The sequence below is a fragment of the Melozone crissalis genome, unplaced genomic scaffold (assembly GCF_028551555.1).
Source record: "Melozone crissalis strain CALT ecotype California unplaced genomic scaffold, PUWL_Pcris_2 ptg000107l_1, whole genome shotgun sequence".
Lineage (NCBI taxonomy): Eukaryota > Metazoa > Chordata > Aves > Passeriformes > Passerellidae > Melozone > Melozone crissalis.
The window spans coordinates 4,877,350-4,890,685 of NW_026535884.1; the positions used below are offsets into that span (position 1 = coordinate 4,877,350).

The 13,336-nt window shown below is 40.2% G+C and overlaps 1 protein-coding gene across 1 annotated transcript in view; it reads right to left on the minus strand.

Annotated features, from left to right (window-relative positions):
* Positions 1 to 13,336, minus strand: part of PEX14 (peroxisomal biogenesis factor 14) — a gene marked incomplete at its 5' end in the record, with an annotated part of 65,425 nt that overhangs the window by 9,104 nt on the left and 42,985 nt on the right. Inside the window, one exon of the mRNA XM_054291862.1 lies at positions 3,979 to 4,101. Within this exon, the coding sequence (XP_054147837.1) occupies positions 3,979 to 4,101 (123 nt within the window). The remainder of the gene's footprint in view (positions 1 to 3,978; positions 4,102 to 13,336) is intronic.

Here is a 13,336-nt window from a genome sequence, read left to right on the forward strand (position 1 = left end):
AGTAACAAACCATTCTACTAAGAGACCTTCAAAAGTCAAATGCAAGCGACACAGATGTTTTCTCCAGATATAAATCTGTGGTTTTGCTAAGTATATTTAATTTCCCCAGCAGTCACTGTAAATTGCATTTCCAGAATAAACACTATTTTCAAGATCTCCATTCACCTAAGAATTAACTTTCCTAACAGCAACTAATTAGGCCATGTGCATCCAACTTAAGGTCAGCTTCACTAGTATCCAGATTTAAAACTGTAGAAACTGATGCTGGAAGAAGTGATTCTCCAAAAGAAAACCGTGAATCGATGGAAAGGTGTTGGGGAAATAAAAAGAAGAGTTTGGATTCTAGTTTAACTGTACAAGGAAACAGTCTGTATTCCACAGACTGCCACATAATGAAGACACAAGGATGGGAAAAGAAGATCCAAATGTCAAGAAAAAAGTCACTGGAGCTGATTTTTAAGCAGGTGTAAAATCTGCACAAACCCCCATAAATGGAGCCCATAAATACCATGGGGAACAACACAGACAATACCTGGATGATAAACATGCAGCTTTGCACACCTTGCTCAGAAACTCCCCTGAGTTTGCTTGTAATTATATGGGTTAGAAAGGTAAAAAAAACCAAAAACACAAACAACAAATTAATCATTTAAATATTTAAAGTCAGATTTTTGTCCCCACTGCTGGATTAGTGTATTTCATAACACCAATAGCAGACAGCCCTGTTTTTTTACTGGGGGTTCATTTTAGAGCATGTTTAAACTAGTCAGATTGAGTGATGCTTCCAGCAACTAATCGCATGTCAAATAAAAGATATTTTATGTAATAAATTACTGCTACAAGTAATTCAAATGTCATTTATCAGTTTTATTATCAGTCAGGCAAAGTCTTGTTTCTCTATATTAATCAAATTCGAGCTTTCTTTAAGCTTTTTTTTTAAAGCAGTTTTGACACCTCTTGGCAAAAGTACAAACTGGAGAGAAGGAATTACTCCTCCAGAACAAGAGGAGAAGTGATAGAGATGGTATTGACCTAAAATACTAGAAATTTAATTATTGTCTCTTCCCCAAAGAAGTTTTTATACTTTCTCTTCAACCAGAAGGGGTTCAGCATACAAAACCTGTGCTACCCTGATGGCTTACAAGTGTGGTTTTTTTCTTGTTAACTCTTCAAGAATTAGGAAATATGTATAAAAATTACAGATACTTCCAATAAAACATTAGAACATTAAGTTCAATTGTACAAAAGGAAGTATTTAAGTGGTATGAATTTAAGAAATAGGACAAACTGTGGTGGCAACAGCAGGAGATCAAGGAAGCAAATTCAAAAGGGGTACCCAGGATTTATTGCTGTGACTCACAGGAGTGGGCATCTCACACCTGCATTACTGGCAACATCACCAGCTTGGCTCTTGCTTCATTCCTGCTGAAGAAATGCCTGAGAAGGTTCTGAACCATCCTGAACTCCTGTACTTGTAACCCACAGTTCCAATGTAATTTTTAAACATGAAGCAGCAATACCTTGTGGGAAGAGGGTGCAGAGAGAAATCAGATTTCTTAAAACACAAGCCTCTGTTTTCAGCACAAAACCCTCCTCACTTTGCGTTTTGTGTAGAGGTGTCAGAACTACTCAAAAAAAAAAAACAAACCTTAAAAAGAAGCAAGGATGTCAAACACAAAGTGGTTCAGGTCTTGAAGACCTAAACTCTAGCAGATCAGATGTTGCTTCACAAGAAACTCAGTGTCTTCTTTGGGGAAGGCAAATATAGCTTGCAGTCTTTTTCAATATGAGCTCTTCAACGTGAGCTGTTCCCATCACCAAGTCAATGTAGAGACTGAGCAGCCTCTCTGTCTCCCTGGCCATTCAGATATTCTTTCAAACTTCTACTCTAGCAGCATTCCAGCTCAGTGTCAAACACTCTGTGGGATGATAAGCATAACAGATAGACAGAAAAAGTAGCATCTATCTTCCTCTGTACATGGCAGCCCCTGCCAGGACTGTGAAAGATAAACTGCCTTAGTAAACCATCACAGAAAAACTGTCCTGAAGCAGATTTGGACAATTCAGGAGAATTCATGACAGGATTAGCATCCAACTGATAAAACAACACACCTTGAAGGAGCACTGAGCCACTGCACAGCCTTACCCATCAGGCCTAGGAAAATACACATATTCCTTTTGCAGTTCTGACACCATGGAAAGCACTTAATAGGAAGACAACAAAGATGGATCCATCATTAACACCCACCAAGACTACACCAGTCAAGAACTAGAATAGGGCACAGATGAGAGCTAATCAAAACAAGTATTTTGGTGAAACAAATACCATGTATGTCCAGCTTTTTATTCATTTTATGGATCCATTTAGAGGTTAAGCTTAAATCAAAGGTCTACTACCAATGGCTAGAGTGGGAAGGAACAATACCTAATGAATGAATTGTCACCCCTTCCCCAATTCTGGGGGCTGCTGAAAAGGACTGCCTCCCAGGGAAAAGCTTTGGGTTCAAATTATTTAAAAAGCACCAACCAGATCACAAAGCTAGAGCACAAGTTTACAATCAGAGTCTCTGTGAAGGATTTTATTTGGTGGTATTTTTAGTCACCTTTGATTTCCAAGCATTACAGAATCATTCTTTCAAAATTCTCTTTCAAGCTGTTACTGGGAACATTCTGATGTTGAAATTTTAGTTAAGATTCTTACCTAGCAAGAAGAAAATGGGAGCTGCTGCTTTGAGGAAACCCAAAATAGCAAAAGGAAAACAACCAAAGAGTGATAAAGCTGCCAGGGTTAACAGTGATGACGGTGTTTCCCAGGCTGAACTGCACTGCATGCCTCTTCCCTGCTCTACTCATACTAGGGGAACACTGAAATAAGGGAAAATTAACTCTTCCAGTACCAGGTTGTAGGTTGTAGTAAGAGTTATCTGAATGAGCAATGGACGGCACCAAGAGGGATCTGGCCCTGCTTCTACAGCCAGACAGCAGATTTTGCTTTCCTGGCATTTTCTGTGGACTGCAGCAGACAGGAATTAGCCCAGGAGGCAGAATTCAGCCCTAGAGTTCACGAGCACAAACAATACAACAGCCAGAAATATTCCAGTTCTGAGCCCACTATTATCACAAAAGTTTTTCATCTCAAACTGTGCCAAATCAGAGCGGCTAAAATCTCCAAAAGTAAGTCTAGTATTGTCTCCAGCAATAGCAAACCTGTGCCATAAACTAATACACAGCTCTAAGTGGAGTGTTACATCAGTCAATATCTGCCACAGAGCTGTTTAAGAGCAGCAACAAAATCCTATTCTTTATACTTGGCAGGTAAGTGAAGTGATTTTCAAACTACCAGACACACATGTGAGCTGAACAGCTTCTTTTGATGGATTTTTAATGGTGTGTACTTTGGTTTTTATTGTTTGGAGCTTAGATACTTTTTTGCGAGGTTTGTTTTAAAATGCAAATATATATGTAAATTTTGAGTCTACACAGATTACGTTGGGATGCTACAATTTCTTTGAGAGTGTATTTTGTACACAAAAATCATACAGTCATATCCACATAGTCTACACAGAATTTCTGCTGTCACCTCAGATTATTTAAGATCAGGGAGAAAAGTTTTCCAAGTTTGAGAAGGGGAGCCTGAGTCCCGTGTTGACAAAGTGCTTTTCTGATGTCCTTACAGTGTGTCAGAATCTAATTTGCATTGACTTTCCACCTTCAGGTCAAGAGGTGTCACAGGCTGGTATGGATGACATTTGTTTGTAGACAGTGATCATTTGTATCTCATTTTCCTTGTGTAACACGATCTTGTCACAGGCATCAGCAACCACCAAGTGCATTCAAATAACATTTGGTGTCTGATTCTGACAAAAAGTATGGCATCAGTGGAACTGAAATTCGGGATGCAGCACACGAATCTGTGAATTGCTGCAGGAATCACAGCAGAAAGGAACGGGGAGCAGGTATTTTCCAAGTGGCACTCACTATACACCACGGGGTGAGGAGGCTGAGCTGGCACCGGGTGTGTGGAAGGACCTGGGGACTGCGGCTCATCCGCGCTCGTGCCCGACTGCTGGAAAGCCAGGTCGATTTCTTCATCTGTCAGGCCTGGGGGAGCAGAGGAAATGAAATCAGTTTAGCACCTTTACCCACTTTATGCACACATAATTAAATTCTCAAGCCAGGCAGAACCCTTTCAAGCTGCAAAGAATTTTGGCACTGACTTGAGCAGTAATGCCTCCCCAATTTTGGATTCACTGGAATGTCTCCCTCTCTCTTTCTCTGTTGCAATTTAACCTTAAGCGACAGAATATTAGCCTCAACGCTGCTTCCAAATGTGGCTCATTCAATTTCCTTAATTTATCCTTGAGTTTATTGCTGCTTTTGAAGTAGCTTTCTATTGCAATTCTCCATTCTTCCCCCGAAAAAAAGATACCATCAACTGCAAATGTGGCTCATTTTAATCTGTAATGGTGTAAAAAAAAAAACAGGGGAAAAAACTAACAATAATGCATGAAAACAGACAGGGAAACAAAAAACTAATTATTGGGTTAGACGACTAATTAGTCTAGATCGTTTCCGAAGACGGGAATAATTTGCTTTATTTTATGACAAATGCAGAAATAAAAAGAAAAAAAATCAGGACTGACTGTGATTAGTATGAATGGGACACAGAATGTAAGGAGGAAATAAAACTATAACAAAACAGATCAAAACAAGGCCAAGCCCAACTTTCAGCTGAGCATTGCCCCGGCCCATTGGTGCATGATTGGATTGCCCCAGGGCAGCCTGGCTTTCATTTCACACAGAGCTGGAGTAACACTGCACACATGGTACGTGTTGTTGCAGTGACTCCTGCCATCAGGAAATGCCACGATGACCATCTGTAATTGGCCACAACATATGGAAACTATTTGGCCAACAAGGGGGAAAAGAAAAGCAGCTAAAGGATTCACAATGACCAGCATCTCTGAAGAAGGAAGCACAGCTGGATTATTTTTTCCAACAAGAGAAAACATCCTCTAGAAAAAGAATTTAGTACTCAGATGGCAGTCATGAAGTGGGAGCTGGACAGCTGTGTAGCATTTACTCTCCTGCACAGAAGCACATAAAAACCCAGTGTCCCTGCCACGAGGAACATGTGAGGGGATTCGGGACCTTTCACCATCCACCAGGGCATGCAAAAACACTCAGAAAGAGGGAAGTGAGAATATGGATTTAAGGAAAGAGATTTATAAGATAAGAGGCAGACCACTTCATTCTCACATGTTTCTTGAAGGGACTGAGCACAGTGAGGAAAATGGAATGAACAGAACAGCACTGGGAAAAAAATAGGGGAATACTTTCTCTCAATCACCCCTGCTTGAGATCCATAAAGCACTGCTGGTAGATGAAATTCCTGAAGTTAATACTTTTAAAAACCTAGCTTTTTAATATTACAGAGAGATGAACATCACAGCTACATCCCTTCTTAAATATCAGAGGAGAAGACTGGGATTACCTGGAAAACCTCTTTCATCTGGACAAGATGCTTTTAAGGCATTGTGATCTTGGCCTCAAGATCAAGGGAGTCCTGGAGCTGATTCCTTAAGCATATATATGGAGTAAGTCTGCACAGTGGACACTCAGTAATGCCAAGCCATCTCTGCACTCAGAAATACACCTGCCTTCATGCTGGTCATTTCTCACACACGGTAACAAAAATGGACAAGATATTCTAAGGGTCTCCTCAGGCAATTATAGCTAACTTTACCACATTTCCCTTTGGAATGATTTTTTTTTCAAATTCACCACCTATATACACACACAGTATGAATTTTCCATGCCCAAATTATTCAACTTGGATATATTAATTACATACAAAAGTGTGAATTTCAAAGCCAGATCTAAGTGTCATCTGTTCCAATATCTCATCTTGCTTTATTTTATCACTGTCCTATCACTGCACTACATGAAAAAGTATCCATGTTCATTCATTGTTCTAATCCAGCAGGAAATTGGCAACCCAAAAATAATAGCACTGCCCTTGGATGCAAAAGCAGTGTCACAAAAACTGGGGCTTTGTGTCTAGTACAGCTCCCAAACAGGTATCTCAAGAAAAACACCTCAGCTAACAGTGGAACTGCTCTAAATCCACTTTCCAACACTTTGGAAAACAAACATTTCTGTTGTTCTGCGGCTGCAGTAAGATCAAGTCCATGCAGAATGCAAAAGGTTAAAAGGAACAATAAAGGAAACTGCCAATTGTAAGTGAATTATATTTGGCTTTGAAAGCCGAGCCACGGCTATATTATAAAAGGCATCTCTTTGCGTTGTTTACCATCACCCTGACTAATGCAGACCTTTTTTTTGTTTTAAATAATCTCATGCAAATTAGACACACACTTCCTTCCAGTTGATTGCTATCTGCAAGGAATAATCTAACCGCAGAGGGTACTGAGCAAGGACTGAGCTGAGGAGAAGGATGCACGGAAACTGTCTTCAGAGCCCCACAGAATGCAAACCTGCTCCCTTCCCCCAGCCTCATCCTCTACAGCACCACAGGCACTGCAAGGAATTAGTCATAATTTTCACAAAGTTTTTGAAATTCCTTTTCAGGCTTGAAGGTGTTGATTTGAATAATCCAGCACCCATGATGGTTTTGACCCTCTTTTTTGATTGCCACTGCTGCCACTCAATTTGCAGGCATCACTCAGCCTCTGCAAATTGTAGTCAAACACAGAAGCAGAGCAAGTCAGAGAATGAAATGGGTTGTCACAAGCATCTCTTGGTGCCTGCACCTTGGGTGCTGTATTAAAGAGTTCTTTTGTACAAGAACTTTTAAGATTTCACTGTCTGTTTATGTCCTTTTATAATATCTTTTGCTATTTAAGGACCTTATGTACATCAAAATACTGTTCCTCTTATGACCACTCTGCAGCAGAGGAGAACTTACAGGACTGTTACCCTTATTTCACAGATGAGGAAGAGGTGACACATACAGACACGAGAAGTGCTCCAAGGTCAGAACTGAACCTCCGGCAGACAGAAAATAAAACTCAGGAGATGTTTTACCTATTTTCTGTCAAAGCACAGTAGCAATAATTGCAATGTAAAATCCTTCCATGAACTTAACCAGATGAGCCACTGCTTTTTCTTCTTCTGATGCAGTCTCTGGCATATTAGTGACAACCCTTTTCCCATCCTATGCACTGAAAATATATTTTTCTTCATTATATTCCTCCTTACATTGCTCAGTCCAGTAATTGACACAAGATTTTCACAACCTGAAGGCTACATCAGTTTTGGGGAGACGTTTCTGTTTAGGTGAAATTAAGAATTCTGCCATAATAAAGAAAGGTGGTAGGCAAAAATCAGTTTCTTTGTGGGTTTCCAAAGCCAGCTTTATTACCAGTCTAGGAGACCACCCTGAAGCAGGGACAAAAGGCAGGAGAGGCTGTGGGGCAGGGGGTGGCAGCTGCTGGCTTTTCCCCACACACTTTCTATTAAGGCAAAAACAAAGTAGGACAGGACAAGTTGTTTATCTACAACAAACTCCGTGACCACCTGAAGTTAGTGCCTGGTACCACATGACTAAAAGGAAGATCTGCACCCTGAAATGACATTACACTTCTGTTCCTGGAAGCCACTGAGTCAACTCTGCTCAGAAAGAACATGGCCACATTTTAAAAGAATCATCATAAAATCCTTCTGGGATCTGATCCAGACTAATGATTCCACCTGTTCAGTCAGTTACGTGCAGTGCTGGGTGACTGTTACCAAATCTGTCTCCTACATCCTACTCTGTGCTGAGCTGAATGTTCAGAAAGGTCAAAAAGGCAAAGTCTCCTGATCTATTTTCTTTCACACATGGTCATTCACGAGGCTGAGCCCAACCCAATATTTGAATAAAATATAAGGTTTCAGAAATATCACTATGATTTTTTTCCCCTTAATTTACACTGAGACATTGCATTTGAATGTAAACATCCTCCTACTGCACTTCCAGCTCAAACTTTAGTAAAGGAACCCACACATCAAAGGAACATGGACTGGTCTCAACAGTCAGGCTGAGAAATGCAGAAATAAAAGTAATTCGAAAAGTTGCTGAAAGGGCTTTGAATTCTTACAGCTCTATTCATCTACAAGACTGTTAATTATGCAAGTGCAATCTTTCAGAAACATGATACACTTTAACCCATCAGGGTGACTAAGCAGCAATCAGAACTGATAAGGGTGCTCTGACCTCAGCTGCACAGCACTAAAATAAGGAAGGAAAATCAGACTAACAGAACAATGCTAGGAATTACACAGCGAGTCAGCCAGGACTGAAAAGGTTAAAATAAAAAGTATTTTGGCATAACAAGTATAAATAAATAAATAAATAAATAAATGCAGCAGCAGTTTCTCTTCCTAGCTAAGCTTTTTGGAGTCTATAATAAAATGAAGTGTAATGGAGGAGAGGAGGGCAATGTCAGAGGGTGAGGGTTTGGGAGAGAGGTTGTTAAGTATCTCCCTCTCCTCAGCTGTGTTTACTCCATTTACAGGATCCCGGGTGATTGATAGACAGACAAAAGAAAAGCAAGCAGATAGTAACCCCCCTCTGGGAGCACCAGCAAAGGGGACAACTCCTGACATCACACACAGCCCCAAACTCTCCTTAGCCACTTGTAATTAAAAAGACAGAGCAAGATATGCAAACCAGAGAAAAAGTAAAAGAGGATTTTTTTTTTATTATTTATTATTAACATTTTGTTGGAACAGTAGAGTGCAATAAGGACTCTCAGAGCCGTTAAAAGTCGTCGGGTGACCTGCAGACCCCTATTTCCCAGAGCCTTGTATAAAATTGAATTTTTTAAACATAAATTACACGTAATGACGACACTGTAAAAACTAACAGTAATGGAAAGCTGTGCTGTATTTCATTAGCCTGTATTATTCCGTGCCACCTGATCCAGCCGGGCCTTGTTTATGAGTTAGTGTGTTAGCAGATGCCGATGGAAGCATTTGCTTCGACCTTGCTCTTCTCATTGGGGCATGAAATTACGACGGCAGCACCTTGATATTACAGCCATAAATACAGTAAACTGCAAATTTAAGCCAACGGCTCCTATTGTCTCTGAACATAAAGCTGATCGGTATTTATTTAAAAGGAGAACGAAAAAAAATATTATATATCACCTTGTTTATGGGTCCAGTGTCCCCCCTTCCCCTAATCTGCCTTATTCACTTGGTTAAATACTAAACAAACAAACTAAATCCTCTCTATTTTCTACTGATTAAATATTCTTATGAAATGAGTATTGTCTTCAGAAAACTGGATCAAAGTATTTTCACTCTGAATAAAGAAGGGCAAGTGACTTGCTTAGCACGTCTTGGAATGGAAGAAACAGAAAAGTACTACAACTTTTCTTCTCAGTTTTACATATATGAGAAGTTCAAAATGGAAAATGAAGAAGGTGCTTCTGGTCACTCATTCACATTTGTGTGTAACATGTATACATAAGAATAAGAAATTTGTTTTCTTCCAGTTTTCTATTTTAAAATATCTCCCATGTTAATACTATTTCAGAATAAGGCAGGGGGGAGGGAAAGAAATTGCTGTGAGGTTAATTGGAGGGGGAAAAAACATGGGATTCCTTCTCTGAGGCAGCAAACAGCAGGGAGAGCGCCTCACTCTCCTAGGGGCATTTTGGGTAAATACCCAGTAAAATTTATCAGAGGGGAGAAAATCAAACACAAAGGCAAAAGGACATTGTAATATCACAAAGCATACCACAGCATAAATCACAGCATTATAAGTCAGTCCAAAATGCATTTCACTGGTAGTTTCAAGGCAGGGAAAATACAGTTTCACTTGCAGCAAGAGAGGTCAGGTCTTCCTCTCCTAATGTAAAGTAAGCTCCTTGCCTATATGATGTTATCTCTGTTCCATAGAAAGAGAGAGGAAAGGAAGGAAGGAAGGAAGAAAGAGAAGGAAGGAAGAAAGGGAAGAAAGGGAAGGAAGGGAAGGGAGGGAGGGAGGGAGGGAGGGAGGGAGGGAGGAAGGAAGGAAGGAAGGAAGGAAGGAAGGAAGGAAGGAAGGAAGGAAGGAAAAGAAAGAAGGAGATACCTTTAGTAAAAGCTCCCAATACTGAGCTGTACATTTTAGGGGTCAAGGCACTAAAAGCAGAATTCAAGGAACAAAATGCAGGACGAAAATTGGACTCATGCTTGGGATTCTGCAATGCCAAAGTCCCAGCAGATGGAGTGCTATCACAGCCTCAACAGGATTTGGACACACTCTCTTGAATTAATCTACAACAAATCTTCAGGCAGCAGACAGCATAATTCAACAGGTAAATTTTTGCTCCACAAACAGTTCAAAATAGAGAAAAAAAAAAGGAGATAGCAACACGACTCTAAATCAAGCAAGACAGGTCCAGAAGTCCTCACCAACCTGAACTACAGAACCAGAAGTTTTGGTACAAAACCCATTTGCATTCCTACACAAACAAGTATATGCAAGTAGCCAGTTCAGGATGTGACAACACTACATAACAACTAAAACCTCTGCATATTTGAAATTATTTCAAATTAGTATCTACTTGGGGTTTGAAGGCTTTGGAGACTATGCCAGGATACCAGTTCCAAGGTAGCTTACCACGAATAGTACATAACCAGGGCTGTGACATCTGTTTAAAAGGAGTCCTTAGAGATCAAAAACTGCAGCTAATGGAAGAGGCACTACTCCAGTAACCATAGTGCTGTCATGACTCGTTACCACAACTGAGAACTCCCCAGAAATAAGACCAGGCATTCAGAGAAAACAAGTACTAGGTACACTAAACAGGTACGTCTCCAAGCACATCCAACCTGTGACCTGTAAATTCCTGCTGCTATTCCTGCAGAGAAACAATGAGCTCCTCATTATTTGTATCATAATTCTCCCCAGAGATCCCAAAAGGCATTCACTGGGCAGGTGTGGTGCCAGGAACTGTGCAGCTCATCGAAGGCAGGCAGACCCAAAGTGTCCAACAAGCAGTGTGAAGGAAAGACAGGCTGCAAAGAAAAACCCTGCACTCAAAAATGAAGTAATTTGCCCAGAGTACACATCAGGCCTATGCAATTTCCTATTAAATTGGGAACTACAACATGAAACATTCTGTAAGGGTGAAAGAATATTAATTTCTTCTACATTTTCATTTCCAAAAGCAGCCCAGTTTGATACATGGCCCTTAAGAAACCCATGCACTACCATAGCTTATAAAGCTTACCACATATTTTAATAGCAGTAGTGACAGAAAACATTTGTGCTTCAGATCCATTTATTTTGTGTGAACAAAATATATTTTGTTAAGCAGCTTGTTGAGCAATAATAACAAAATGATTAGCCTTTGGCTACTCTTTGATCTGTGATATTATCTTTAGGAGCTTCTACATAGAAAGCCAGAGGTGGTCTTAAATTCAAGTAAGGTAAAACACCAGCAATACAGGAGGTTTGGTTTTGATCTACCTTCGGAACACCAATTTTAAATTGTATTTCCAACAACTTGAACCAGCATGTCACAAGAATTCCAATGCTGATCCAGAAGGAGCTGGCCAGGGGGGATTTGCAGTCAACCAGACATTTGTAACTCCAATTTCTTGGTTACAGCAGGGAAGAATCCCCAGGCCCTGCTGTGGGATGGGGGTGAGCACAGACTCCATCAGGAACGTGGAACTCTGGATCAGTCACTGCTGATCTGGGATTACTGGACTGGGCTGCCTTGCAATTCTAGAACCTGCCACTCTTTCTGCCAAAATCAGCATTCAAAAGAAAAGAATCATGTAATAGAACAACAATTTCAAGCCATTCTATGAAATTTTTAACCAGGTTTTTCAGACTATCTGAAGGATGCCTTTGTTTTATATATAAGAATGGGGAAATCTGTCCTGATGCACCATTTCTGTTTCCTTGCATTACTCTGGAATTACTGATTGCCCCAAACACGCTAACAAGAGCACCTGGCTATTTTCTACCTTGGGCAAAACCAGTCCCAGAGCAGCCTCTGCAGACCAAGACGAACTGCAGTGTGAAGAGCACCTTCCCTCAATGTTATTTATTTCTTCTTTTACTTTAGACTTTAGAAAGGAACAAAACAAACACATTTGTACAGACTCATGACAGGAAAAATCATATGAAGTGTCTATAAATGAAGCTGGAGTGCTTGAAGAACACACAGGGTGAAGGGCACACTGGACACCCCCTCTGCAGGGAGCTGCTATGGGGAGCACGGAGAACTCGTAGCTACAGCTGCACATTTTGAGAACATGTAAAAATACATGAACTGTGCATGGAAAAAGATATGGAAATGTAAAGAAACCAACAGTGGGTGTGGAGCCATGAGCACATGGCTTTTTTCTGACAGGCATTTTCTCACAGCCTTACAGAGCATCTTGGCTCCTCTAACTCAATTTCTATAAAGTGGAATTAGTGCTAGACACCTGTGAGTCAGGTAACATCACACTAAGAAGATAAGTTGAATTAAGAAAATTACATCTAAGTGATACATATTTGATTATTATGGTACAAATGTTTCAGGTAAATTTGGTTTGCACTTCCCCCAGAAAGACAGAGATGCTGCTACACTATTATAAAAAGACAACGTCAGCAAGAATTCATTACAGATTATAAATCACCCTCGTTCCTCATTATTCTGTTTTTGAGAAATTTTTTACATGCCATTAAAATATTTGCTGAATGTTACTAGAAAGGTAGCCACCTGTAAAATTAAAGGCTGATGCTGCCAGTAACAGTGTTGAAATACCTTCTGTTTAAAAGACAACCCTACTTTGTAATTTTTAACACAAGTATATAAATATTTCTCCACCCACCCCACACAATTTTGTTGGTTACATCACATCCATTTAGACAACAACCATCTATGTCATCACACAGGATGTTAATCTTGGGTGGGGAAGAAAGAAACAATAGTAAATTAACTTTTAAGAAACCAAGATTAGACATTTAAGCAGGGTCCTTCACGATGAAAGAACAACAAAGACAAAAAACATTAGGGGACAAGTCAACAAAATAGAAGAAGTTTCAAAAGATCATTTTTCATCTTTTGGTTTGTTTATTGCTTTTTTTTCTCCCCTTGTGGCTTCCACAGGGCCTCTTCAGGGCTCCAGAGAAAATTAAAGAGCCTGGATTAAACGCCCAAAGGACGACTAATGCTAACAATACTAAAAATAACGAGGTTAAGTGGTGTAAAAACTATGGTGGCCACACACGGAGAACTGGAGTGGTAAGGTAGAAAAGGAGTTTCATCATTGCTCCCTGGGGACATGCACAGAACACAGTAACTGCTCCTAGTTCTCTGGGGTTCCGATTACCATGCCA